Source organism: Muscardinus avellanarius (genome assembly GCF_963383645.1).
Source record: "Muscardinus avellanarius genome assembly, chromosome: 14".
Lineage (NCBI taxonomy): Eukaryota > Metazoa > Chordata > Mammalia > Rodentia > Gliridae > Muscardinus > Muscardinus avellanarius.
Genome location: NC_137800.1, coordinates 49129064 through 49156621, shown reverse-complemented (window position 1 = coordinate 49156621; position 27558 = coordinate 49129064). Strand labels below are relative to the sequence as shown.

General features: G+C 42.2%; 1 protein-coding gene across 2 annotated transcripts; it reads right to left on the bottom strand.

The window, feature by feature from the left end:
• Positions 1 to 16: 16 nt before the first annotated feature.
• On the bottom strand, positions 17 to 27530 carry UBXN8 (UBX domain protein 8; the record flags this gene model as incomplete). Of its 2 annotated transcripts, none has more annotated exons than XM_080710542.1 (8): positions 17 to 184; positions 7629 to 7703; positions 9929 to 9970; positions 11380 to 11529; positions 15014 to 15136; positions 17979 to 18049; positions 20032 to 20154; positions 27443 to 27530. In XM_080710542.1, 8 exons carry the CDS (start codon positions 27528 to 27530, stop codon positions 17 to 19), a joined length of 840 nt encoding a protein of 279 aa, XP_080566668.1. The 2 variants fall into 2 exon arrangements, with proteins under 2 accessions (XP_080566668.1, XP_080566669.1); XM_080710543.1 differs by having other exon boundaries at positions 11383 to 11529.
• Positions 27531 to 27558: the final 28 nt, after the last annotated feature.

Below are 27558 nucleotides of genomic sequence, written 5' to 3'. Positions count from 1 at the left end.
CCTTCTCATTTCTTTACTAGTTGCTCTGATCTTTCTCTTCCACGTTAAGAACAGTATCCACAGTTATTCCCACATCTGCCAGTGACCAGCCTTTTTCCACTTCCAGTGGCGTTCTGGGAAAGGACATGGAAAGGCTATACAGGGATGAGTGATACCCAATTTTCATCATCCAGTCAAATAAGACCTAGAAGATAAAAAGTTTAGTCATCAGTAAAATACTGTGCACAGCTGAGATTATGACTTTTTTTTTGGTGGTACTGGGGTTCCTGGAAGCCCTTCTACCTCCGGGCTACACTCCCAGACCTATTTTTATATTTTTATTTGGAAACAGGGTCTCTTAAGCCAGTGTGGCTGGCTTCGAACCTGCGTGATCCTCATGTCTCCGCTGCCCAAGCGCAGGGATTACAAGCGTGCGCCACCACGCCCGGCTCATTATGACATTTTATTTTTTATATTTATTTATTTGTTTGTTTGTTTGGTGGTACTGGGGTTCCTGGAAGCCCTTCTACCTCTGGGCTACACTCCCAGACCTGTTTTATATTTTTTTAAATTTGGAAACAGGGTCTCTTAAACCAGCGCGGCTGGCTTCGAACCTGTGCGATCCTCCTTGTCTCCGCCTCCCAAGCGCGGGGATTACAAGCGTGCACCACCACGCCCGGCGTTCATTGACATTTTATAGTTCTGTCCCTGTGAAATCATGTCCCAAATAGTCATGAAAAAAGGAACTTTCGCCGGGCGTGGTGGCGCACGCTTGTAATCCCCGCGCTTGGGAGGCTGAGACAGGAGGATCGCGCAGGTTCGAAGCCAGTCGCGCTGGCTTAAGAGACCCTGTTTCCAAATAAAAAATATAGAAAAAATGGTCTGGGAGTGTAGCCCGGAGGTAGAAGGGTTCCATCCCCAGTACCACCAAAAAAAAAAAAAAAAAAGGAACTTTCACACCTTACAAAGAAACTTTCTAGAGTTTAAGGGAAAGAGCATATCATGCATTTAAGATATAAAGAGCTTAAAACCGTTTGTTCTAGACGCGATGTGCGGACTACTGACATTCAACAAGCAGTGCTTAAAAGTTAGGAGCCTCATCTGTGCTGGGATGGAAAGAACATTCAGTAAGTAGGTTGAGGACAAAAGCTTAGCATTAGAGAAAATACTCACTTGGATCAAAACACAAACCAACCTGGTACGGCACCGAGCACCGACATGACCAGTACTTGAGAGGCTGAGACAGAAGGATGGAAGGTTCAAGGCCAGCATCTATAATTTAGTGAGACCCTCAGCAACTTAGACCCTGTTTCAGAATAAAAACAATAAAATAGGGCTGAAGGTTAAATGCCCCTGGGTTCCACAGACAGTACCACAAAGAGGAAAAAAAACAGAAAAGCTAAACTAACATTGCCCACATCAAAAGTACTTAGGGCTTTGTTGCCACAGACGCATCCAGGTTTGAGGCTCTTCCTTATGACAGCCCTGTTTTCAGTGGACTTCATATTATTCTAGAACACTGCCAATCATAAAGATTCCATGAGCTGGGTGTGGCAGCACATATCTGTAATTCCAGGGCATGGGAGGCTGAGTCAGAAGGATTGCAGGTTTGAGGCTACCCTCAGCAATCAGTGAGACCCTGTTTCCAAACAAAAAAATAAAAAGGGCTGGGGTGTAGCTCATAGGTAAAATGCCTCTGGGATCAATCCCCATTACTGGAAAAAAAAAGTCTGTTAAGAGAAACAGGAAACAAACCATAAAGAATGATCTGAAAAGCCAGGTGTGGTGGCACACGCTTGAAATCCCAGCATTCGGGAGGCTGAGACAGGAGGATCGCAGTTCACAGACAGCCTCAGCTACTTAGTGAGGCCCTCTACAACTCAGACTGAGACCCTGTTTCAAAATAAAGAATAAAAGCCGGGTGTGGTGGCGCACGCTTGTAATCCTAGCATTCGGGAGGCTGAGACAGGAGGATCGTGGTTTGCGGACAACCTCAGCTACTTAGTGAGGCCCTCTGCAACTCAGTGAGACCCTGTTTCAAAATAAAGGATAAAAAAATGGGCAGGGGGTATAGCTTGGAGGTTAAATGCCTCTGGGTTCCATCCCCAGACCCCCCCAAAAATAAAATAAAATAAAATAATAAAAAAATAGGGCTGGGGATGTAGCTTGGAGGTAGAATGCCCCTGGGTTCCATCTACAGTACCAAAAAAAAAAAAAAAATCTGAAAATTACATAGAAGCAATGAGTCTTAGGTTAATAATACATCAAGAAAAATGGTAACAAAGTTAATACTGGGTGCACCCTAAGAATTTTCAAGTATCTTACCTAGAAGATGGTTATAGGGAACAGGGGTGCAGCTGGATAAGACGACTATCTTCTAACATTCTATAGTACAGTCAGAGTAATTATGATTCGCAACAATTAACTGAATTTTTCAAAACAGCTAGAATTTTTTTGTTTTTTTTTTGTTTGTTTTGTAGTGCTGGGGATGGAACCCAGAGGCTTTCTACCTTTGGGCTACACTCCCAGACCTATTTTGGATTTTATTTGGAAACAGGGTCTCACTAAGTTGCTGAGAGCCTCACTAAGTAGCTGAGGCTGGCTTCGAACCTGTGTGATCCTCCTGTCTCAGCCTCCCAAGTACTGGGATTACAAACCTGCGCCACCACGTCCTACAGCTAGTAGAATTGTGAATGTTCTGAAAGTAAATGATGTATGTTTCAGGTAAAAAAATTGCTAATTACTCTGATCTGATCACTATACTATATTGTATACATTTATAAAAATGTCACACTGTACTCCAGAAATATGTATGTTACTAAGTGCACACTTGTAATCCCTGCGCTAGGGAGGCTGAGACAGGAGGATCGCACAGGTTCGAAGCCAGTGTCAGCTACTTAGTGAGGCTCTCAGCAACTTAGACCCTGTTTCCAAATAAAATATAAAAATAGGTCTAGGAGTATAGCCCAGAGGTAGAAAAGCCCCTATGTTACACCCCCATTACCACCAAAAAAAAAAAAAAAAAAATTAGCCAGGCGTACTTGGGAGGCTGAGACAGGGGGATCAAAGGTTCGAGACCAGCCTTAGCAAGTAGTGAGACTCAACATCAACCTAGACCCTGTTTCCAAATAAATAAAATCAGGCTGGGGATGTAGCTCAAAGGTAGAATGCCTCTAGATTCAATCCCTAGTACCACAAAAAATAATTTAAAAAAATTAGAAATAGATGTTTAAGCCAGGTATTATATTGCCAAGACATCCTGCTGCCTCGGCATCTATGTGTTGAGACCCCCCACTCCACATAGTTAATCGGCAGAACGCCCCGAGAAAGAGGGTCTCTCTGGCCAAAGTATCCCCCACTTTTACCCTTCATGACTATTAATATTTCCTTTAACTTTCTACACGAATTGCTCCAGTGATGTGAAATCAGGACTATAAATAGAAATTGAGTCCGTGGATATAAATTTTCTAATAATTTGCCTAAATGTCCTTGGCTTTGCTCAAGAGTAAGGAAAAAACTGGCCAGAATTCAGATGCTGTGATAAGCATTCCAACTGCAGCAATTACAAAGGGTCTCTGACCCTCACTATCACTAACTTAGGTTAAGCTATTAACTCCGGTAACCAATAGCTCAGTTTAAGGAAACTTTGTTTACCCTTGAGATCCTGCCTAGAGACAGAGAAGATAAAATTTTGTGTGTGACTTCGAAGCAATTTAGTTGATGAACAACTTAGTTGCCAAAATACAATAGGGCCAAGGAGAAAGATTGTTGACCTTCACGCCCAGTGTGAGCGTTCCCCGAAACAGGGAGAATGCCGCATGGCTAGAAATGAAAATGACAAAATAAAGGACAGATATTCTAAATATATATGTATGAAGGAAAAGAAATACCGTAAGAGTAAGAAAGCACTTTTTCATGAAGAAGAGCTTATCATAAGAACGTCCCGACTGGGAAAGAAAGGAATTAGAAAGTTAGAAGCAGGTTGCAGAGGGTTTGTGATAAGGAAATGGATTATTAGAGACCAATAGGCCTTTAATAGGCTTTTTGTCTAAAAAAGAGTGTTCAGCAGTCAAGGAAATACATCTGACAACTAAATCCAAGAACTTCACAGTGTTATTTGTGGTGTCTTATTTGCCAAGCTGTGTTGTGAGTTTTTGTAAGCTTTCAGACTTCAGAAGGCAAAGCGGATGAGATCTGAGAGACTCCCATCGCATCTCCCTGGACCGCCACAGCTCCCCATGCTTGTCATATGGATATAGATGGAAACTTCAAAAAAGAAAGAAAAAGAAGATTCCATGAGAAGGCGTATTCTCCAAGCCCTGGGCCTTGGGCTGCCTGTATTGCCTTTGGAATTTACCTTTGGACCTGCCCTGCTGCAATATCGGAAGAAAGATCCGGAGCTTATCTCCTAAATGCTGGACTAGTCATTTACTTTGTTTATATGTAATTCACTATTGTTTTGCTGTGATTGCCCCCCTTCCCTTTCTTTTTTTTCTCCTATTATTAATCTCACTGGTGAAGGGTATAAATTTCTCTGGGTTCCTGTAATAAATTGTCATTGGCTCAAGAAGCCTTTGTCCACCTCAAATTCTTTCCCAAGCGCCGTACCTAAAAACTTAGGGAATTCATAGAGGGAAAGAATTGCTGCAGATAAGTTTCTGCAGAACTCCACCTGCCTTTTGCCCCATCTTTCTGAGGCTCCCGGTCGCGAGTGGACTTGCCCCCACAGGACTGAGCCAGTCGGTAACATTGTATAGCACATGCCTGTAATCCCATCACTTAAGAAACTGAAATGGGGGGATTATTAGGTTTGAAGTCAGCCTCAGCAACTTAGCAACACCATGATAGGGCTAGGGGTGTAGGCAGAACACTCATAGGTTCAATCCCCAATATTAAAAAAATTAATTAAAAAATACTTTTTTGTGTGTGAGTGTAGTGCTAGGGATGAAATCCAGGGGCCTCTACCTCCAGGGTATACTCCCAGACCTATTTTATACTTTATTTGGAAACAGGGTCTCACTAAATTGCTAAGAGATTCACTAAGTAGCTGAGGCTGGCTTAGAACCTATACGATCCTTCTGTCTGAGCCTCCCAAGCGCTGGGATTACAAGCGTGTGGCACCATGCCCAGCAGGTACACATATTTTAAATTGTTTTGGTGGTGGTGGCGCACACTTGTATCCCAGCATTGGGAGGCTCAGACAGGAAGATCACAGCCTGAGCAAGTAGTGAGTCTCTCATCAACCTAGTGAGACCCTGTTTCAAAATAAAAATAAAGCCAGGGCAGGGCATGGTGGTACCCACTTGTAACCCCAGCATTCAGAAGGCTGGTTCACGGACAGCCTCAGCTACTTAGTGAGGCCCTCTGCAACTTAGTGATACCCTGTTACAAAGTAAAGAATAAAAAATAGGGCTGGGGGTGTAGCTAGGAGGTTGAATACCCCTGGGTTCCATCAACAGACCTGCAAAATAAATAAATAAATAAATAAATAAAGCCAGGCATGGGGGTACACACTTGTAATCCCAGCATTTGGGAGGTAGAGACCGGAGGATCGTGGTTCATGAACAGCCTCAGCTACTTAGTGAGGCTCTTTGCAACTCAGTGAGACCCTGTTTCTAAATAAAAAATAGAAAATAGGTCTGGGGGTGTAGCTAGGAGGTAGAATGCCCCTGGGTTCCATCCCCAGTACCGCAATAAATAAATAAATAAATAAATAAATAAATAAATAAAATAGGGTAGGAGTGTAGCTCAGAGGTAGAATGTCCATGGGTTCAATCCCCAGTACCAAACAAAAAAAAAAAAAAAAAAGAAAGAAAGAAATTTTTTTGGTGCTGGGAATGAACCCCAGGACTTTGCATGACTGCATTACATCCAACCCCAAAATAAAAATATATTTAAAAATTAAGTATCTTACTAGTATGGCCTAGATAAAAGGATACCCCAAAGACTTATGTTTTAAAGGCTTGGTCCCCAGTGCAGCAGTGCTGAGAGGTGGACTCTGGGGAAGTACTTGTATCATGAGGCTAGGACCTCATCAAACAGACTACTGGAAGATGGGACCTCCTTGGAGGAAGGCCATCACTGGGGTGGCTCCTGGAAGGGTTATTTCTTTTGCATAAACATTACAATTATGTATCACAGATTCAAGGTGATACATCATACATCACACATCATTTGGTGTATTATCATCCACACCCCACCCTGCTCTTCCCTCTACCCTCTCCACACATTTTTGTGAGACTGGTAGTGATACCTTCATATGCATACGTAACCTGTTCTCTCCTCTTCGGAGGGGTATTTCTAGTTCCCATTCATTCATCTTAATTCTCTATCTCACCCCACCCTTCCCTGCTGCCAAGAGCTAACAGCTTTCCCCCAGCATTTCTGCCATGATGCTCTGCCTTACTACAGGCCCAGAGCAACAGAGCCGGGTGACAGTGGAATGAGCCCCTGAGATGGCGAGCCCTCTGAGATGTCAAGCCACTATAATTTTTTTTAGTGTTTTTGACACAGCTAACAAGAAAGTAAAACACCCACCAAACTGGAAATATAATGAAAATGTAACCAAAAAGTGAGGGTAGTTTATTAGTTAAGTACTTATCTAGGATGCTGCAAGAGGCAGAGGCCCTGGGTTTCAGCCCCAGCTTAAAAAAAAAAAAAAAGTTGTATGCAGGTTTAGCGAGAAATGAGAGCCTTGAGAGTCCAGGGGAATGTGCCAATTGAAGCCTTTATTTGCTGGCCAGCAGCAGTACCCTCAGTCTAGAAATCTGACTGGAGGAGCGCACTAAGGCCAGGCAACAATAACCTTTTATAATGACAGAGGACCAATCAGATTAACCCAGTTACCAATCAAGCTATTGCAAACAAGCAAAGTACAGAAGCCAATTAGCTGTTAACAAGGGCTAGGGCAAGAACACACAGCTGCGGGCCATATATGGTGATTACAGAGGCCAACCAGAATGTTGTAAGTTAGCTAGACAACAAGAACCACCTGTCTCAATCCTCACACAACCAACTCCATAGTTACAAAATGGCAAAATGGAGTTACTCATGTTTTACAAGAACAATTACAGTAAAGAAAAGAACTTAAAATTTGAATGCAGAGATCACAATTAAAAACCTACTGACAGTAGGATCGCAGTTTGAGGACAGCCTCAGCTACTTAATGAGGCCCTTTGCACCTTAATGACACCCTGTCTCAAAATAAATTAAAAAAAGGGCAGGGGGTGTTGCTCAGATTGTAGAATGCCCCTGGGTTCCATCCCCAGTACTGCAAAAATATATAAAATAAAATAAAAGGAGCTGCCGGGAATGGTGGCACATGCTTGTAATCCCAGCATTTAGGAGGCGGAGACAAGAGGATCATGGTTCGCGGCCAGCCTCAGCTATGTAGTGAGACCCTCTGCAACTCAGTGAGACTCTGTTTAAAAATACAGAATTAAAAATAGGGCTGGGGGTGTAGCTCAAAGGTAGAATGTCCCTGGGTTCCATCCCTAGTACTGCAAAAAAAATAAATAAAAAAAATAAAGGGTACCATCTCTAAAACTTTTACAATGTTGAATACCTTCAAATGTTAAATGTTCTTTATACTCACCTGTATGTGCACTATTACCAAATTCATTATCAAAATACAAATATTCTTCACTTACCTGTGAACTGCAAGACTTTAAAAATCTTCTCCTCAGGACATTCCCACTTGGACATCGGAGAGCAATGGTAACTACCTGAGGAATAAAAATGTTCAGATAAGCTTTTCAATTAAAAAAAAAAAAAAAAAAACTAGTCCATTGCTCTTTACAATTCCAAAATTATAGATTTCTAAAACACATCTGTTAAGGCAGGCGTGGTGGCGTATGCTTGCAATCCCAGCATTTGGGAGGCTGAGACAGGAGGATCAAGGTTCATGGCCAGCCTCAGCTACTTAGGCCCTCTGCAACTCAGTGAGACCAAGTTTCAAAATAAAGAATAAAATATAGGGCTGAGGGTGTAGCTCGGAGGTAGAATGCCTTTGGGCTTCATCCCAAGTACCACTAAATAAACAAACAAACAAACAAACAAACAAACAAACATCTGTTATGGAGATTTTCAAAATTTAGCTCTGAACCATTCTTAAAACCTACAAGTAACCAGGCATGGTGGTGCATGCTTGTAATCCCAGTACTTGGGAGGCTGAGACAGGAGGATAGTGCAGGTTCATTTTTTTTATTTTTTATTTATTATTATTATTATTATTATTATTATTATTATTATTTTGTGGGGGGGGTGTCTGGGGATGGAGCCCAGGGGAATTCGACCTCCGAGCTACACCTCCTGCCCTATTTTTTATTCTTTATTTTGAAACCGGGTCTCACTGAGTTGCAGAGGGCCTCACTAAGTAGCTGAGGCTGTCCCAGAAACCGTAATCCTCCGGTCTCAGCCTTCCAAAAGCTAAGATTACAACATATATATATATATATGCTTATAAAATGTGTGTGTGTGTGTGTGTGTGTGTGTGTGAGAGAGAGAGAGAGAGAGAGAGAGAGAGAGAGAGAGATACTGAGGGTGGAACCCAGGAGATTTTCTACCTCCGGGCTATACTCCCAGACCTATTTTTTACTTTATTTGGAAACAGGGTCTAAGTTGCTGAGAGCCTCACTCAGTAGCTGAGGCTGGCTTCGAACCTGTGCGATCTGCCTGTCTCAGACTCCCAAGCACGGAGATTACAAGCCTGCGCCACCACACCCGGCTCCCATCTGCCTATATTGATTCTGTTTAATAAATAGTTCATTTGCTAACCTAAAGTTCTAGAAAAGCTCATATGTGCATTGTCTACCTGAGGCTGAGTGAGCTCTAAATGACAGCTCAGCATATAGGAGGTTTCCCAAACAGGACTCTGCTGAGACACCGTACCAAGCAAGCCAAACTCAAGGAAATCACATGAACACTTTGGTTTTCTCTCTACTCCCAAGGTTAGGTAAAGATATATTTCTTTCATATAAAACAAAACAAAAAATGTGTGTTTATATATATATGTATATTTTGTGGGTATGTGTGTGTGTTTTACTGGGAGTGGAACCCAGTGGCATTCTACTACCTCTTAGCTATACCCCCAGCCTTATTTATTTTTTTATTTTACTTTTTTTTTCCAGTACTGGGGATGAAACCTGGGGCATTCACTTCTGAGCTACACCTAGCCCTATTTTTTATTCTTTATTTTGAAACAGGGTAAGCCAGGCATGGTGGCGCACGCTTGTAATCCCAGCATTTGGGAGGCTGAGACAGGAGGATTGCACAGGTTCGAAGCCAGCCTCAGCTACTTAGTGAGGCTCTTAGCAACTTAGTGAGACCCTGTTTCCAAATAAAGTATAAAAACAAATAGGTCTGGGGGTATAGCCTGGAGGTTGAAAGTCCCCTGGGTTCCACCCCAAGTACCACACACACACACACAAAATAAATAAACAAACAGGGTCTCACTGAACTGCAAAGGGCCTAAGTAGTAGCTGAGGCTACCCACAAACCATGATCCTTCTGTCTCAGCTTCCCAAATGCTAGGATTACAAGTGTGCACCACCGTGCCCAACTTTGATTCTTTTACTTTTAAAGAGGATCTCACTAAGTTGCAGAGTCTAGCCACCAACCTGCAATCCTGTCTCTGCCTTCCAACTACTGAGCTATCAAGTGTGTACCATCACACTCAGCAGAAATTATATTTAATTTTTTAAAAAGCTTAAACTGGGCATGGTGGCACACGTGTGTAATCCCAGCACTTGGGAGGCTGAGACAGGAGGATTGCACAGGTTGGAAGCCAGCCTCAGCTACTTAGTGAGGCTCTCAGCAACTTAGTGAGACCTTGTTTCCAAATAAAGTATAAAAATAGGTCTGGGAGTATAGCCCGGAGGTAGAAAAGCCTCTGGGTTCCACCCCCAAGTACCACAAAATAAATACATAAATAAATTTTAAAAAAGCTTACTTCTTTAGCTGTTTCAGATGGTTCTTCAGGTAAATCAGAAACCTAAAGAAAAGTAAGTATTGGTGAGAAGAATGAACTTTGTTTGTTTTTGGGTTTTTTGTTTTGATTTGTTTTGTTTTGTTTTTGGTGATACTGGGGATAAAATCCAGGGGCATTCCACCTCTGAGCTATACCCCAGCCCTATTTTTTTTTTTATTCTTTATTTGAAACAGGGTCTCACTGATTTGCAAAGGGCCTAAGAGGCTGAGGCTATCTTCAAACTGTGATCCGCTTGTCTCAGCCTCCCAAATGCTGTGCCATTGTACCATGTGTGTGCCATTGTACCTGGCTAAGAATGAATGATTTTTAAGAAGCAAAAATAACTGCAATGAGAAAGGTTCCTTTCAATATACAATTCAGGCATATCTAAGCTTAATAAAATCTTTGCTTGAGCTGGTCATGGGTGCTGCATGCTTGTAATCCCAGTACTTGGGAGGCTGAAACAGGAGAAACACAGGTTCAAGGACAGCCTCAATAAGTAGTGAGACTCTCAGCAACCCATCAACACTCTGGTTTTAAATAAAATAAGAGCCGGGCATGGGAGCGCGTGCTTGTAATCCCAGCATTTGGGAGGCTGAGACTGGAAGATTGTGGTTCGCAGACAGCCTCAGCTACTTAGTGAGGCCATCCGCAACTTAGTGAAATCCTGTTTCAAAATAAATAAAAAATAGGGGAGGAGGTATAGCTGGAGGTCGAATGCCCCTGGATTCCAACCCCAGATCCACAAATAAATAAATAAATAAGTGAATAAAATAAGGCTGAGAGTGTAGCTCAGAGGTAGCATGCTCCTAGGTTCAACCTCCAGTGCCACACAAAAAAAAAATCTTTTCTTTAAATATACCTGGGCACTATTCCAAAGTGACTTTTGCTAAGCATTCCCTTGAGAGACCAGTGAAAAAAATCATATACTCTGATTAACACAGGTTGATATATGATATAGATAAAACATAAAATAAATCTGTGTTAGCCGGGCATGGCGGCGCACACTTGTAATCCCAGCATTTGGGAGGCTGAGACAAGAGGATCGCGGTTCACAGCCTCAGCTACTTAGTGAGGCTCTCTGCAACTCAGTGAGACCCTGTTTCAAAATAAAGAATAAAAAATTAGGTCTGGGGTTGTAGCCTGGAGGTAGAATGCCCCTGAGTTCCCTCCCTAGTACCACAAAAAGAAAAAAAAAACTGAGTGTTATCTAAATGTATTATTTCTCTTACAGTTTTCCAAGTTTTGTTAAGAACCTTAATGTGAAACAGGACAAGCAATTTGCAGTGCATCTGATCACTCTGTAAGGTGATACAAAACACCACCTAGTTGAAAGCGAATCCTCATCGTATCCCAATATACTACCTCGACGAGAGAACCATATTCACAATACAGTATGATACAATTCAGTAAGTAGACATTAAGCAAGGAACCTCCTTTGGTGAGGGCTGTGAGGATTCTTCAACAAGTGGTGGAACTTCTTCAGCTAAAGGCTCAGACAAGCTCCGTCTCTTTGCAGCTTCTCTGTTTAATGTTTCAAAAGATGTCTGACTTGCATGTTCAAGCACCAAATCTTCATCACCCTGGTCAAAAACAACATCACATTTTTTTTCTTCTTCTTCTTTTTTTTTGTGGTCCTGGAGTTGGACCAGCTATATACCTTCAAGCTATACCCCAGTCCTATTTTTTTATTCTTTAATTTGAAACAGGTCTCACTGAGTTGCAAAGGGCCTCACTAAGTAGCTGAGACTGTCCTCAAACCACAATCCTCCTGTCTCAGCCTCCCAAATGTTGGAATTACAACTGTGTGTCACCACGCCCGAATATATTTATTTATTTTGGATGGTGAAGTTTGAACTCAGGGGCACTCTATCTCTGAGTTATATGCCCAGCCCTATTTTAATTTGAAACAGGGTCTCATTAAGTTGATGAGAGTGTCACTACTGGCTGAAGTTGTCCCTGAACCTGTGATCCTCCTGTGTCAGCCCTTCCAAGTACTGGGATTACATGCGTGCACCACCACACCATATCTTACCTCCATGGTATACCCCAATCTATTTTATTTATTTGGGTCTTACTAAATAGCAGAGGCCTAAATTTCTGAGCCTCGCTTGGCTTCAAACCTGTAATCCTCTTGTTACAACCTCCCAAATACTTGGAATACAAGCATATGCCACCAAACCCAGTCACCTTCTACTTTTCAAATTCAAACTTGATCAGAATTTACTTAAAACAGTAATTTAGTTTAGCTGTGTGTGGTGGTGCATGAACGCTTGTAATCCCAGCATTTGGGAGGCTAAAACAGGAGGATGCTGGTTCAAGGCCAGCCTCAGCTACTATCTAGTAAGGCCCTTTGCAACTCAGTGAGACCCTGTTTCAAAATAAAGAATAAAATGGGCATGGTGGCAGTATAAGCTTGTAATCCCAGCATTCGGGAGGCTGAGACGAGAAGATCCTGGTTCGCTAACAGCCTCAGCTACTACTTAGAAAGACCCTTCATAATTCAATGAGACCTTGTTTCAAATATAAAGACTAAGGCAGGCGTGGTGGCCCATGCTTGTAATCCCAGTGCTTGGGAAGCTGAGAAAGGAGGATCGCACAGGTTTGAAGCCAGCTCAGCTCTCAGAAACTTAGTGAGACATTTCCAAATAAAGTATAAAATACTGAGAGTATAGCCCGGAGATAGATAGAAAAGCCCCTGGGTTCCACCCCCAGTACCGCAAAAAAAAAAAAAAAAAAAAAAAAAAAAAAAAAAAAAGGAAAGAAATAGCCTCACTAAATTACCAAGGCTAAGATGGATGTGGTGGTACATGCTTGTAATCTCAGCATTCTGGAGGCTGAGCCAGGAAGATAATGGTTCCTGGACAGCCTCAGCTACTAGGTAAGACCTGCGATTCAGGGAGACCCTGTTTCAAAAAAAAAAAAAAAAAAAAAAATATATATATATATATATATATATATATATATGGCTGGGGGTGTAGCTCAAGAGGTACAATGCCATTGGGTTCCATCTCCAGTACCACAAAAATACATATATACATACATACATACATACATACATACATACATACATAACCAACCAACCGACCAAGGCTGACCTATAACTTATGATAATCCTGTGTTAAGTACTCCCAAATACTGGGATTATACGCATGCACCAACACACCTAGCTTATTCAACAGATAAAACTCTAAAAGTTTTATCCAAAATATGTGCTTTTTAGGCATCAACCATGTAACACTTGACATACAGTGGTATGTAACTAAGTAGTAAAGCCCCTGCCTGGCATGCCTGAGGTCCTGGGTTCAATACTTAGCACCACAAGAAAAAAAACAAAAACTGATACATAATCCTTATCAGTGAACACTCTGAAAAAGACAAATTATACTACAGTTACATTTTCAATTTCTTTATTTTTTGGGGGGTCTGAGAATGGAACCCAGGGGCATTCGGCCTCCGAGCCACAACCCCCCTTCCCTATTTTTTATTCTTTTATTTTGAAACAAGGTCTCACTGAGTTGCAGAGGGCCTCATGAGGTACTGAAGCTGTCCGCGAACTGCGATCTGAACGCTGGGATTACAAGAGTGTGCCACCATGCCGGCCATTTTCAATTTCTAAACAAATCAATATATCAAAGAAAACATAAGTGTCAGGCACCATGGCACATGCCTATAATCCCAGTATTTGAGAAGCTGAGAGAGAAGGATTGCAGGTTCAAGCTCAGTCTCAGCAACCTAGTAAGACTCTGTTTCAAATTTTTAAAAGAAGCTGGGTGTGGTGGCACATGCTTGTAATCCCAGCATTTGGGAGGCTGAGATAGGAGGATCTGGATTCAGGACAGCCTCAGCTATTTAGTGAGACTATTTCAAAATAAATAAAAAAATACAATGGGGAGTGTAGCTTGGAGGTAGAATGCCCCTGGGTTCCATCCCAGTACTGCAAAAAAAAAAAAAAAAAAAAAAAAAGAAAAGTTTAAAAAGAGCTTGGGCAGCTGGGCATGGTGGCGCACGCTTGTAATCCCAGCATTTAGGAGGCTGAGACCAGAGGATCGTGGTTCGCAGACAGCCTCAGCTACTTAATGAGGCTCTCAGCAACTTAGTGAGACCCTGCTTCCAAGTAAAAATATAAAATAGGTCTGGGATTATAACCCAGAGGTAGAAGGCCTCTGGGTTCCACCCCCAGTACCACCAAATAAATAAATAAATAAATAAATAAATAAATAAGAATAAAAAATTAGGGGGTGTACTCAGAGGTCAAATGCCTTTGGGTTCCATCCCCAGACACAGCCCCCCCAAAAAAAGAGCTTGGGGCCGGGTGTGGTGGTGCACACTTGTAATCCCAGCATTTGGGAGGCTGAGACAGAAAGATCATAATTTGCAGACAGCCTTAGCTACTATTTAGTGAGGCCGTTTGCAACTCAGTGAGACCCTGTTTCAAAATAAAGAATAAAAAATAGGGCTGGTGGTGTAGCTCAGAGGTAGATTGCCCCTGAGTTCCATCTCCAGTACCGCAAAAATATAAAATAAATACCCAGGAGTGGTGGCGCACGCTTGTAATCCCCGCACTTGAGACGCAGACACAGGAGGATCACGTAGATTTGAAGCCAGCCGTACTGTCTTTAGAGACCCTGTTTCCAAATAAAAATATAAAATAGGTCTGGGAGTGTAGCCCGGAGGTAGAAGGGCTTCCAGGAACTCAGTACCACCAAAAAAATAAAAAATAAAAAATAAATAAAAATAAAAAAATAAAACAAAATAAATAAAAGAACTTGGGGTTATCTCTCTATGATAGAGTACTCCTGGGTTTCATTCCCAAGTATCCCCCAAAAATATATAAGTAATGATAGGATTCAAAATCTACAATGAAGTTGGGCATGGTGATGCACACTTGTAATCCAAGCATTTGGGAGGCTGAGACAGAAGGATCATGGTTCGATCAACTCAGTGAGACCCTGTTTCAAAATAAAGAATAAAAAATAGAACTGGGAGTGTAGCTCAAAGGTAGAATGCCCCTGGGTTGCATCCCCAGTACCAGGGAGGGGAATCTAAAATGAGAGTTTTTCTTACCCCAAGTTTGTGGCCACTGGTTAACTTCCAAGTTTCGCCCGTCATTTGATAAAAGCGCTCTTCCAGTGCTTTTAATTTCATTTCCTGGTGAGGTTTTAAGACATTTTCTATGTATCTGTTGGCCTGTTTAAGAAAATAAAGTAGATGTTGTTAGTATGTATATATTAATGATCTTAAAAATTTACATTGGCCGGGTGTGGTGGCGCACGCTTGTAATCCCAGCATTTGGGAGGCTGAGACCGGAGTATCGCGGTTCGCCGACAGCCTCAGCTACTTAAGGGCCTCACTAAGTAGCTGAGGGTAAAAAAGAACCAGGGTAAAAAAGAACCAGGTTAGAAATTGTGTTTTCACATTAATTCAATTTTACAAAAAAAAAAAAAAGCAGCATTCTCCATTTTTTAATCACTTTATAAAAATTTGCAAACAAAAAGCAAATGTTCAGCTGAGTGTGGTGGCACACGCTTGTAATCCCAGCATGTGGGAGGCTGAGACAGGAGGATCGTACAGGTTCAAAGCCAGCCTCAGCTACTTAGTGAGGCTCTCAGCAACTTAGTGAGACCCTGTTTCCAAATAAAGTTTAAAACAGGTCTGGAAGTATAGCCCAGAGGTAGAAGGCTCTGGGTTCCATTCCCAATACCACAAAAAATAAAAAAAAAATCTGGCTTAAGTCAGGCATGGTGGTATTTGCTTATAATGCCATCATTCACTTGTAATCTCTCACTCAGGAGGCTAAGGTAGGAGGATTTTTGTTCACGGACAGCCTCAGCTACTTAGTGAGGCCCTTTGCAACTCAGTGAGACCCTGTTTCAAAATAAATAATAAAAAACAGGGCAGGGGCTGGGCGTGGTGGCGCACCCTTGTAATTTCCACACTTGGGAGGCAGAGACAGGAGGATCCTGCAGGTTCAAAGCCAGACTCACTGGTTTGAGAGACTCTGTTTCCAAATAAAAATATAAAATAGGTCTGGGAGTGTAGCCCAGAGGTAGAAGGGCTTCCAGGAACCCCAGTACCACTCAAAAAAAAAAAAAAAAAAAAAAAAAAAGGAAAGCAGATTGCTGGTTGCTAGAAGATGACTGAAGTGTATAGTAGAGAATGACTATTTAACAGCTCTGGGATTTTCTTTTTAGTGTACTCGGGAGTGAATCCAGAGGCATTCTACATCCAAGCACTTACACAATTTTATTTCTTATTTGGAAACAGGGTCTCAGCAGTTTGCTAAGAGCCTTGCTAAGTAGCTGAGGCTGGCTACGAACCTGAAATCCTCCTGTCTCAGCCTCCCAAGTCCTGGGATTACATGCATGAGCCACCACACCCAGCTAGAATTTTCTTTTGGAGATGAAACTAGATAGATGGAACTAGATAGAGGGAGCAGCTGTACACATTGTGAATATACTAATATTACTGGATTGTATAGTTTTTTTGTTTTGTTTTGGTTTTTGGTGCTGGGGTTGAAGCCAGGGGCATTCTACCTTGAAGCTATACACCCCCAGCCCTACTTTATTTATTTATTTATTTATTTATTTATTTATTTATTTATTTATTTTAGTGGTACTAGGGTAGAACCTAGGGGGTTTCTACCTCCGGGCTATACTCCCAGACCAATTTTTTTATATATATTTTATTTGGAAACAGGGTCTCACTAAGTTGCTGAGAGCCTCACTAAGTGGCTGAGGCTGGCTTTGAACCTGTGCGATCCTCCTGTCTCAGCCTCCCAAGCACAGGGATTACAAGCGTGCGCACCACCTCTGGCTATTTTTTATTTTAAAACAAAAACTCACTCAGTTGCTGAGAGCCTTGCTAAGTTGCTGAGATTGGTCTTAAACCTGCAGACCCTCCTGTCTTAGCCTCTCAAGTAAAAAAATTACAAGTGCCACCACACTTGGCTGAATTGTACACTTTAAAATGGTCAATTTTGCCAGGCGTAGTGGCACACGCTTGTAATCCCAGAATTGAGAGGCTGGGACCAGAGGATCGCGGTTCGCGGAGAGCCTCAGCTACTTAGTGAAGCCCTCCAAAACTCAGTGAGACCCTGTTTCAAAATAAAGAATAAAAAATAAGGCAGGGGGTATAACTCGGAGGCCAAATGCCCCTGGGTTCCATCCCCAGACCTGCAAAATGAATGAATGAATGAATGAATGAATGAATGAATGAATGAAATGGTCAATTTTCAGGCCAGGCGTGGTGGTGCACACCTGTAATACCAGTACTTGGGAGGATGAGACAGGACGACTGCAGGTTTGAAGCTGCTGTCAGCCTCGGCAGCAACTTAGCAAGGATTAAGCAACTTAGCAAACCACTTCAAAATAAAAATAAAACTGGGCTGGGGGTGTAGTTCTGAGGTAGACTGCGCCTAAGTCTAATCCCCAGCACCACACACACACCACACATACACACACACCCCTACAAACTTCAGTTCAAATGTTTCAGATATTTTCGTATTCTCAATATATGGGCTTTTTTTTTTAAGTACTGGGGATGAAATCCAGAGGCAGTCTACCTCCGAGCTACACCCCAGCCCTATTTTATCATCATTTTATTTATTTTATTTTTTGGTGGTACTGGGGGTGGAACCCAAAGGCTTTCTACCTCCGGGCTCGGCTCTGTCTTTTTATTTTTGAAACAGGGTCTCACTGAGTTGCGAATGGCCTCGCTAAGTAGCTAAGGCTGTCCTCGAAACGAGATCCTCCTGTCTCAACCTCCTTATAAGCGCGCGCCACCACCCCTTTACTGCTACCTATACTTTCAAAAATGTTGTTTTGAGCCGGGCGTGGTGGCGCACGCTTGTAATCCCCGCGCTTGGGAGGCTGAGACAGGAGGATCGCACAGGTTCGAAGCCAGCCTCAGATACTGAGTGAGGCTCTCAGCAACTTAGTGAGACCCTGTTTCCAAATAAAATATAAATAGGTCTGGGAGTGTAGCCCGGAGGTAGAAGGCCCTGGGCTCCATCTCCAGTACCATGTTTTACCTTTTCACCCTGTGCCTCTTGTTGTTTTCTTCTCACAAGTTTTCGTCTCTTCTCATTCTTCTCTTCTTCTTCTAAGATACCAAAACATGAAAGTGGTTTTTAATTCTTAAGTATCAATATCTCAAATTGAATTTTTCCTGAAAATAGTATAGAAATTTGAACATTTTGGAAGAGACAAGCAAATTTTATTCTTTTAAGGAATGCAAATGAGACACATGCAAACAAATAAAATAGAGAAATATGCAAATAAAAGGCAGGGCTTGGGAGACTGAGACAGGATAGAAAGTTGCTAAGGCTGGTCTGAAACCTTCAATCCTCTTGCCTCAGCCTCTCAAGTAGTCGGTATGGTCACTACGCCCTGCTGTAGATTTCAGTTTATCTGTTCTAAAGCCAAGACAAAATTGTTGTTTGGGTTTTTTCTTGCTTTTTTTTTTTTTTTCCTTCTTCTTTGGTACTGGAGAGATTGAACCAAGGGCATTTTATCTCTGAGGTACACCCCCAACCCTATTTTTATTTTTTTTATTTTTGAGCTTAGTGAGGCTATCTGCAACTTAGTAAGACCCTATTTCAAAATAAAGAATTAAAAAATAGGGCTGGGAGTGTAGCTCGAAGGTAGAATCCCCCTGGATTCAATCTCCAGTATTGCAAAAAATAAATAAGTAAATAATAGAAATTGGGCATGGTGGTGAATGCCTGTACTTGGAAATACTTGGGAAGCTAAGGCAGAAGGATTGAAGGCCAGAGGCCAGCTTCAGCAACTTAGCAAAAATCTCAGCAACTTATTGAGAACCCATTTCCAAATAAAAAATAAAATATGGCTAGGGGTGTAGCTTGGAGGTAGAACACTCCTAGTTGCAATTTCCAGCAAAACAAACATGCACACACACACACAATTAATGATAGACATATTCACTCTCTGTAGACTAGTTTATAAACTATAGGTATCAAATTGTAAGTAAGTGACATTAAGTATACAATTTAAGTTAAAAAATTTAGATTCTGGAGCTGGGCGTGGTGGTGCATGCTTGTAATTCCAGCATTTGAGAGGCTGAGACTGGAGGATCGCAGTTGGAGGACAGCCTTAGCTACTTAGTGAGGCCCTCTGCAACTTAGTGAAACCCTGTTTCAAAATAAAGTATAAAATATAGGGCAGGGGGTGTAGCTCAGTGGTCAAATGCCCCTGACCCACCAAAAAAAAAAAAAAAAATTAGAGTGTAACAATATAAAATGTTAGTTTCAAGTATATACATTTACAGATTATATATATATATATATTGGTGGGGGCAGGTCTGGGGGTGGAACCCAGGGGCATTGAACCTCCGAGCTACACCCATGCCCTGTTTTTTATTTTTTATTTTGAAACAGGGTCTCAATAAGTTGCGGAGGGCCTCACTAACTGCGATCCTCCCGTCTCAACCTTCCGAATGCTGGGATTACAAGCATGCGGCACCACACCAGGCACAGAGAGAGATATATACTTATGTATGGAACATGGATAATTTATCTTAAAAATGTTGATTTAGCCGGCATGGTGATGTGCACTTGTAATCACAGTACTCGAGAGGCTAAGACAAGAGGATCACACAGGTTTGAAGCCAGCCTCAGCTACTTAGTGAGGCTCTCAGGAACTTAGTGAGACCCTGTTTTCAAATAAAATATAAAGGCCAGGATGTAGCTTAGTGGCAAAGTGCCTGTTTTGCTGGTGTGGTGCTCTGGGTTCGATCCCCGGTTCCAAAAAAGACAAACAAACAAAACAAAACAAAACAAAAAAAACAAAAAAAATATAAAATAGGTCTGGGGGTATACCCTGAGTTCTGTCCCTAGTAACACACACACACACACACACACACACACACACACACACACACCACACACACACACACACACACACACATACACACATGCACACACAATGTTGCTTTACAGTTCATTCAACATACTCATCAGTAAAGTTAAATGATAATTCCCTCCTAAATTACATAATACAAATTAATGGTAAAGGTATGATTTGAGTAGAAAACTTTAAAAAGCAGTATAAATAAGAAAAATTTACCTTTTAAATAAACTTGAGAAGATTTAAATGAGTTAAGCAATGAGGTAGTCACGGATATAATTAAAGTAAGAAGAGCAAGCAATAAGAAAATCCGGCCGAGCAACACAATGAGATCTTTAATTCCTTTTAAAGAAAAAAAATTAAAATTAAAAACATTTTTGTCATTAAAATTAATAATAACACTAAAGAGTTTTACATTAGAGAAGCATAGTAAAAGTTAAAATAATATAACTTTCGTACAGTTTTTTCATATATTCTCCTTTAGGCACTAAAATTCATCATGGTTGTTATTACCTATATAAGTTTTTTAAAAAAACTTTTGTCATAAATATCTACTATTTGGGGAATATAGACATGATTATAGTGATTGGTTATAAGTAAAACATAGCCAGGCATGGTGGCACAGGCTTGTAATCCCAGCATTTGGGAGGCTGAGACAGGTGGATCATGGTTCGATGACAGCCTCAGCTACTTAGTGAGGCCCTTTGCAGCTCAGTGAGATCCGGTTTCAAAATAAAGAATAAAAAATAGGGCTCGGGGTGTAACTCAGAGGTAGAATGCTACTAGGTTCCATCTCTAATACTGCAAAAAAAATAAATAATAAATAAATATAAATATATAAATTATATATATATATATATATATATATATATTCTGGTTTCCTTTCTACCTAAAGAGAAGAGAAAATTAATTTACATAATTGGAAATCAAATTGTAAGAGTATCATCTTGTCATATTATAGTACTATGAAAAAGTCATTCTCAAGCCAGGCGTGGTAGAGCATGCTTCTAATACCAGCATTTGGGAGGCTGAGACAAGAGGATCAGTGTTGGCAGAAAGCCTCATCTATGTAGTGAGGCCCTTTGCAACTCAGTGAGATCCTGTTTCAAAAAATAAAGAATAAAAAATAGGGCTGAAGGGCCGGGCATGGTGGCGCACGCTTGTAATCCCCACGTTTGGGAGGCGAAGACAGGAGGATCGCACAGGTTCGAAGCCAGCCTTGCTGGCTTAAGAGACCCTGTTTGCAAAAATAAAACTATAAAAATAGGTCTAGGAGTGTAGCCTGGAGGTAGAAGGGTTCCATCCCTAGTATCAAAAAAAAAAAAAAAAAAAAAGCCAGGTGTGGTGGCGCACACTCGTAATCCCCGTGCTTGGGAGGCGGAGACAGGAGGATGGCGCAGGTTCGAAGTCAGCCACGCTGGCTTAAGAGACCCTGTTTCCAAAAAAAATATATAAATATGGGTCTGGGAGTGTAGCCCAGAGGTAGAAGGGTTTCCAGGAACCCCAGTACCACCAAAAATAAAAAAAGAAATAAAAGAAATAAATTTAAAAAAAAATAGGGCTGAAGGTATAGCTCAGAGGTAGAATGCCCCTAGGTTCCATCCCCAGTACCACAATAAAGAAAAGAAAAAGTCATTCTCAAACCAGCCATGGTGGCACATACCTGTAATCCTGGCACTTGGAAGGCTAAGATAGGAGGATCATGCAGGTTTGAAGCCAGTCTCAGCTACTTAGTGAGGCTCTCAGCAACTTAGTGAGACTCTGTTTCCAAATAAAATATAAAATAGATTGGGAAGTATATCCCCGAGGGTAGGAAGCCCCTGGTTTCCATTTTTCCATTCCCAGTAATACACACACACACACACACACACACACACACACACTAGCATGTGCTAGGTCTTAGGGCCAATCCCCAGCACATGGTGGGAGGGGGGCTGCACTGGCTATAAAGGCTTTTACACAATAGAAAAAGACAAGGATCATTATTTTTCAGGCCTTTGTTTTTATACTTTAATTGGTGCGTTAAAGTCTCACATTGTAAACTGAGCATAGTGGTACATGCTTGTAATCCCAGCATTTGGGAGAATGAGACAGGAGGATTGTGGTTCGAGGACAGCATCAGCTACTTAGTGAGGTCCTTTGCAACTCAGTGAGATCCTGTTACAAACTAAAAAATAAAAATAAAAAGCCAGGCGTGGTGGCGCATGCTTGTAATCCCAGCATTTGGGAGGCTGAGAGGATCGCAGTTTGTGGACTGCCTCAGCTACTTAGGAAGCCCTCTGCAACTTAGTGAGACCCTGTTTCAAAATAAGAATAAAAAATGGAGCTGGGGGTGTAGCTTGGAGGTAGAATGCCCCTGGGTATCATCCCCAATACCGCAAAAAAAAAAAAAAAAAGAATAAAAAATAGGACAGGAGGTGTAGCTCAGAGGTCAAGTGCCCCTGAGCTCCATCCTTAGACCCACAAATAAATAATAAATAAATAAATGTCTCACATGATAATATAGTTCATGGTGAGAGTGACATACATGCATACAGCACTTGGTGGGCTTTCCCTTGGTTTCCTCCAAATGTCCCCCTTCCCCATAAAGGATACTGAGGGTGACACAGGTATTATCATGTATGTATATACCCATATTCCTTCCTCTATTCTCACCGCCCCCAACTTCCCCTAGACTACCTCCCTGGCTCCACCGAAGTTTCTCTTCCATTATCTGAAGACTCTCTGGTATCCTGACTAGTCCCTAGATTCCCATATGAGAGGAAACATATGACCTTTTACTTTCTGTGACTGGTTAACACTTAACATAATGCTCTCTAGGTCCATCCATTTTCCTGCAAATGATATTATTTTGTTTTTCTTGATTGGTGAGTAGAATTCCACTGTGTGTATTTCCCTTAATTTTGTAACCCATTTATCTGTTGATGGACACCTAACTTGGTTCCATAATTTGGTATTATAAATTGGCTATAAACATGGATATGCATATATTACTATGATTTTCTGATTTTAGTCCCTTTGGAAAGATACTCAGGAGAGGTATAGCTGGATAGTGATCATTTTTCAATATTGTATGTCTAAAAATACAACCCAAGCCGGGCCTGGTGATGCAGGTTTTTAATCATCATACTTGTAAGCTGAAACAGGAGGATAGCAGGTTCACAGCCAGCCTCAGCAACTTAGTGAGATCCTGCTTCAAACTAAAAAATAAAAAGAGGCCTGAGGGTATAGCTCAGAGGTAGAATGCCCCTGGCTTCCACCCCCAGTACTGAAAAAAAAAAAAAGTAAAAATTTCAGGAACTAGGAGCCAGGCATGGTGGCACATGCTTGTAATCCCAGTCTTGGGAGGCTCAGACAGGACGATCACAGATTCGAAGCCAGCCTCAGCAGTTTAGTGAGGATCTCAGCAACTTAGTAAGACCTTGTTTCCAAATAAAATATAAAATAGGTCTGGAGGTGGAGCTCAAAGATAGAAGGTCCCTGGGTTTTATCCTCGGTACCACAAAAAAATAAAAATTAGCTGGGCGTGGTGGCGCACACTTGTAATCCCCGCGTTTGGGAGGCTGAGACAAGAGGATCGCGCAGGTTCGAAGCCAGCCTCAGCTGGCTTAAGAGACCCTGTTTCCAAATAAAATAAAATAGGTCTGAGAGTATAGCCCGGAGGCAGAAGGCCCCTGGGTTCCATCCCCAGTACCACCAAATAAATAAATAAATAAATAGCCGGGCATGGTGGAACATGCTTGTAATCCTAGTACTTAGAAGGCTGAGACAAGAAGATCATAGGTTCAAAGCCAGCCTCAGCAACTGAGTGAAACACTATTTCAAAATAAAGAATAAAAAATAAAGTTGATGGTGTAGCTCAGCCTCTGGTTTCAATCCCCAGTATAGAAAAAAAAAATCCCCCCCCCCAGGAACTAGGGCATGCTGCCAAGAGCCCAGTTACATTTTCTAGAACTCTGGGCTAAGCTTTATTAATTAGACACTAGTATAAGTTCTAGGAATACAAAAATAAATGGGATGTGGTCTCTACCCTCAAGTACTGTATTTCCCAAAGGTCAGAGCTGATGGGGGAGCTAAGTGATGGGGAATTCTCATTGCCTAATGACCCACATATTAGATCAAAATAGAAGATTCTAAGTGAGGAGGATACTGTTAACCGCAAGGAGGCAGGTGAATTTTCTAGTGATAGGTGACTGTGAATTTTACTTTTCTACGTATCATTTGAAAAAAGGTATTGTTATTTGTTTTTTGTTTTGTTTTGTTTTGTTTTGCGGTACTGGGGGTAGAATCCAGGGGCATTCTACCTTTAAGCTACACCCTACACCCAGCCCTATTTTTTATTTTTATTTTTTTTTTGTGTGTGTGTGTGTGTGGTACTAGGGGTGGAACCCAGGGGCTTTCTACCTCTGGGCTATACTCCCAGATACTCCAACACTTTTGGAAACCTCTCTGGAGGTGGAAAGGGAGAGTTCTGAGGGGAGATACACAGAGGTAAGGTTTGTTGAAGTATTGGGGATTAAACCCAGGTGCATTCTATCTCTGAACTACACCCCCAGCCCAATTTTGTTTTCTTTATTTTGAAACAGGGTCTCACTAAGTTGCAGAGGGCCTAAGTAGCTGAGCTTACCATGAACCTGTGATCCTCCTGTCCCAGCCTCCCAAATACTGAGATTACAAGTGTTTGCCACCACACCTGGCTAGAGCTAAGTTTTCATGTCTTCAGAGATGAGTTTAAGGAGGGAAACAGACATGTTAACTAATTTTGTCCAAAAATCAACTGATTCTCTACACCCCTACCATTTTCCTTTCAGTTTTTCCCTTCCCATCTCCAGTGGTGCTAACAACATAAGGCTGTTCAATCTGTCACAGGATTCAAATGCCCAGGCAGACTACCACTAGAGTACCAATAATCGGTAGAGAGTATTGATAGGAAGGAATCAAGTTTATTACAGGATGGCCCTGAAAAGGTAGAGGAGGTGACTTCTCCTTCAAGGGCTGACAATAGGAATCCCCAGCAAAAAAGGTGTTTATGGTGAGGGAGGGAGGAAGGAAAGCTATAGGCTGTGCAGGGCGGGTCCCTTATCACAATGGAGTTTGACCTCCTGAGCTACTTACTAGTTATAGTGCAAGGGTGTGACAAAGGCCATATGAGTTCTATGAATCTTTAAGTTTTAGGTGATCTCTCTCCATAGAATGTCAATTATTCAGTTAAGGTCACTCCTTAAGAGTTTAGAATGCCAGAAAAAAGGGAGTCAGTATCAAAGGATTAGGAGAGTCAGGGGTGCTATGGTACATGCATGTGATCCCTATACTTGAGACTGAAACGGGAGGATCAAAAGTTCAAGGCCAGAATCCCTGTGCTTGGGAGGCGGAGACAGGAGGATTGCACAGGTTGGAAGCCAGCAGCGCTGGCTTAAGAGACCCCGTTTCCAAATAAAAATATAAAAATAGGTCTCGGAGTGTGGCCCGGAGGTAGAAGGGTTTCCAGGAACCCCAGTACCACAAAAAAAAAGAAAAAAAAAAAAAAGAAAAAAAAAAAAAAGTGCAAGGCCAGAGCCTGGCATAGTTAACCCATACTTCTAATTACTTGGGAGGCTGAGACAGAAGGATCACAGGTTCACAGTCAGCCTCAACTACTCAGGTCCTCCAAAACTTAGTGAGACCCTGTTTCAAAATAAAGAATAAAAAATATGGCTGGATGTCTCTCGGAGGTAGAAGGCCCCTGGGTTCAATCCCCAGTACAGCCAAAAAAAAAAAAAAAAAAAAAGTGCCGAGCTTGGTGGCACATGCTTGTAATCCCAGTACTTGGGAGGCTGAGACAGGAGAATTGGGTTTGCAGCCAGCCTCAACTACTCAGCTACTTAGTGAGGCCCTCTGCAACTCAGTGAGACCCTGTTTCAAAATGCAGAATAAAAAATAGGGCTGGGGGGTGTAGCTTGGAGGTAGAATGCCCCTGCGTTCCATCCCAGTACCGAAAAAAAAAAAAAAAAGACAAAATTAAAAACACAAAAAATCAGGCCAGGCATGGTGGCGCATGTTTGTAATCCCAGCACTCAGGAGGCTGAGACCGGAGGATCCCAGTTCACAGTCAGCCTCAGCTACTTAGTGAGGCCTTCCACAACTTAGACCCTGTTTCAAAGTAAAGAATAAAATATATGGCAGGGGGTGTAGCTCGGAGGTCAAATGCCCCAATGCCCCTGGGTTCTATCCCCAGATCCGAAAAAAAAAAAAAAAAAAAAGAAAAAGAAAAAAAAGAAAATCAGAAAGGGGTCCTGAGAGTGTAGCTCAGAGGTAGAAGGCCCTTGGGTTCAATTCCCAGTACTCCCCCCCCCACAAAAAAAAACAAAAAAAAAACAAAAAACAAGATTAGGAAGAGGTAAAAGTAAACCTACAAGGACAACTTCCAGAGGGGCCTGCCCTATTACATGTCCCTAAGTAGAAGACATGCTTGAGTCCTTTTCCTTGCTCCATATATCAACAAAGCCCGTCTACATCCCAAATCTATCCACCTGGCATTTTCTGTTATCCCAATCCAGGCCATCATCCTTACCTACTTCAAACCCTTACTTGCCTCAAGGGCTTTCTTCCAAAACATTCTCTGCACACAGTACATTGACCTTTTTTTAAACCTCAAGGAAGCCACTTATTCTGCTTAGGTCTCAGCTCCCTCAATTGCAGAATGGGGATTATAATTGTGCCTGCTGTGGCTGTAGTGCAAACTGGAATGTTAATAAAGACATTAGTGTTCGGATTTAACAGGGGTTCAACAAATGTTATTATCTTGGGCCTCCCCCAACCCCTGGTCCTTGATCCAGCCACAGTGACCATCCTTTATCATGCATCACAATCTTTTCGCCTGGAATACTCCCCTCCTCCCTCCCTCACAGGCTCTTCAAGGAAATGGGGGGGGGGGTTCTACCTCCGATCTATACTCCATTATTTTTTAAATTTTTGTTTTGGAAAAGGGTCTCAACGTAGCTGAGGCTTTCCTTCCTTGAACCTGAGATCCCTGTCTGAGCCTCCCAGGGTTACAGACGTCACCACGCCCAGCTCAACGGCTCTTTCACACTTCAGCCTAAATTCCTCCGAAGACCTTCATCTACCAACTTATCTCCTTTAGTAACTCAGGAGAGTGTGTGTGTGTGTGTGTGTGTGTGTGTGTGCGCGCGCGCGCGCGCGCGCGCTTTACTGGGGATAGAAACTAGGGCATTCTACTTTCCAGCCAAACCCCAGCCCTATTTTTTATTCTTTATTTTGAAACAGGGTCTCACTGAGTTGCAAAGGGCCTCACTAAGTAGCTGAGGCTGTCCACGAACCGCCATCCTCCTGTCTCAGACAAGCGTGTGCTACCACGCCCGGCTAGTCACTCCAGGACTTAACAGAACAGTGTTGTCGATGATTAATGCCTGTGCTCCTCGCCTCTAGTCCCATTCCATGCAAAAACTTCGCCCAAACTGAAGGAAACTATTTCCGCAAAATGGCGTCGGTTCCGGAAAAGGGAAGCGGACGCGGTGCGTTCTGGGAACTGTAGTCGGAGCCGCCGAGGCGCACAGCCACGGAGGAGGACGTTTTACGCAGCGTTCGCGTGAAATTTCTCCAGCTGAGTGTCAGGAGGGGACGTCAACCTTACCTAAGTCCGGGATCCCACGCCGGAGCTCCAGACACAAGAGGGGGATTGCAGAGAACAGGAAAATACCCACGAACCCTGGGGAAGCCATGGCGGCGGAAGCCGGCGCGAGGCCAAGC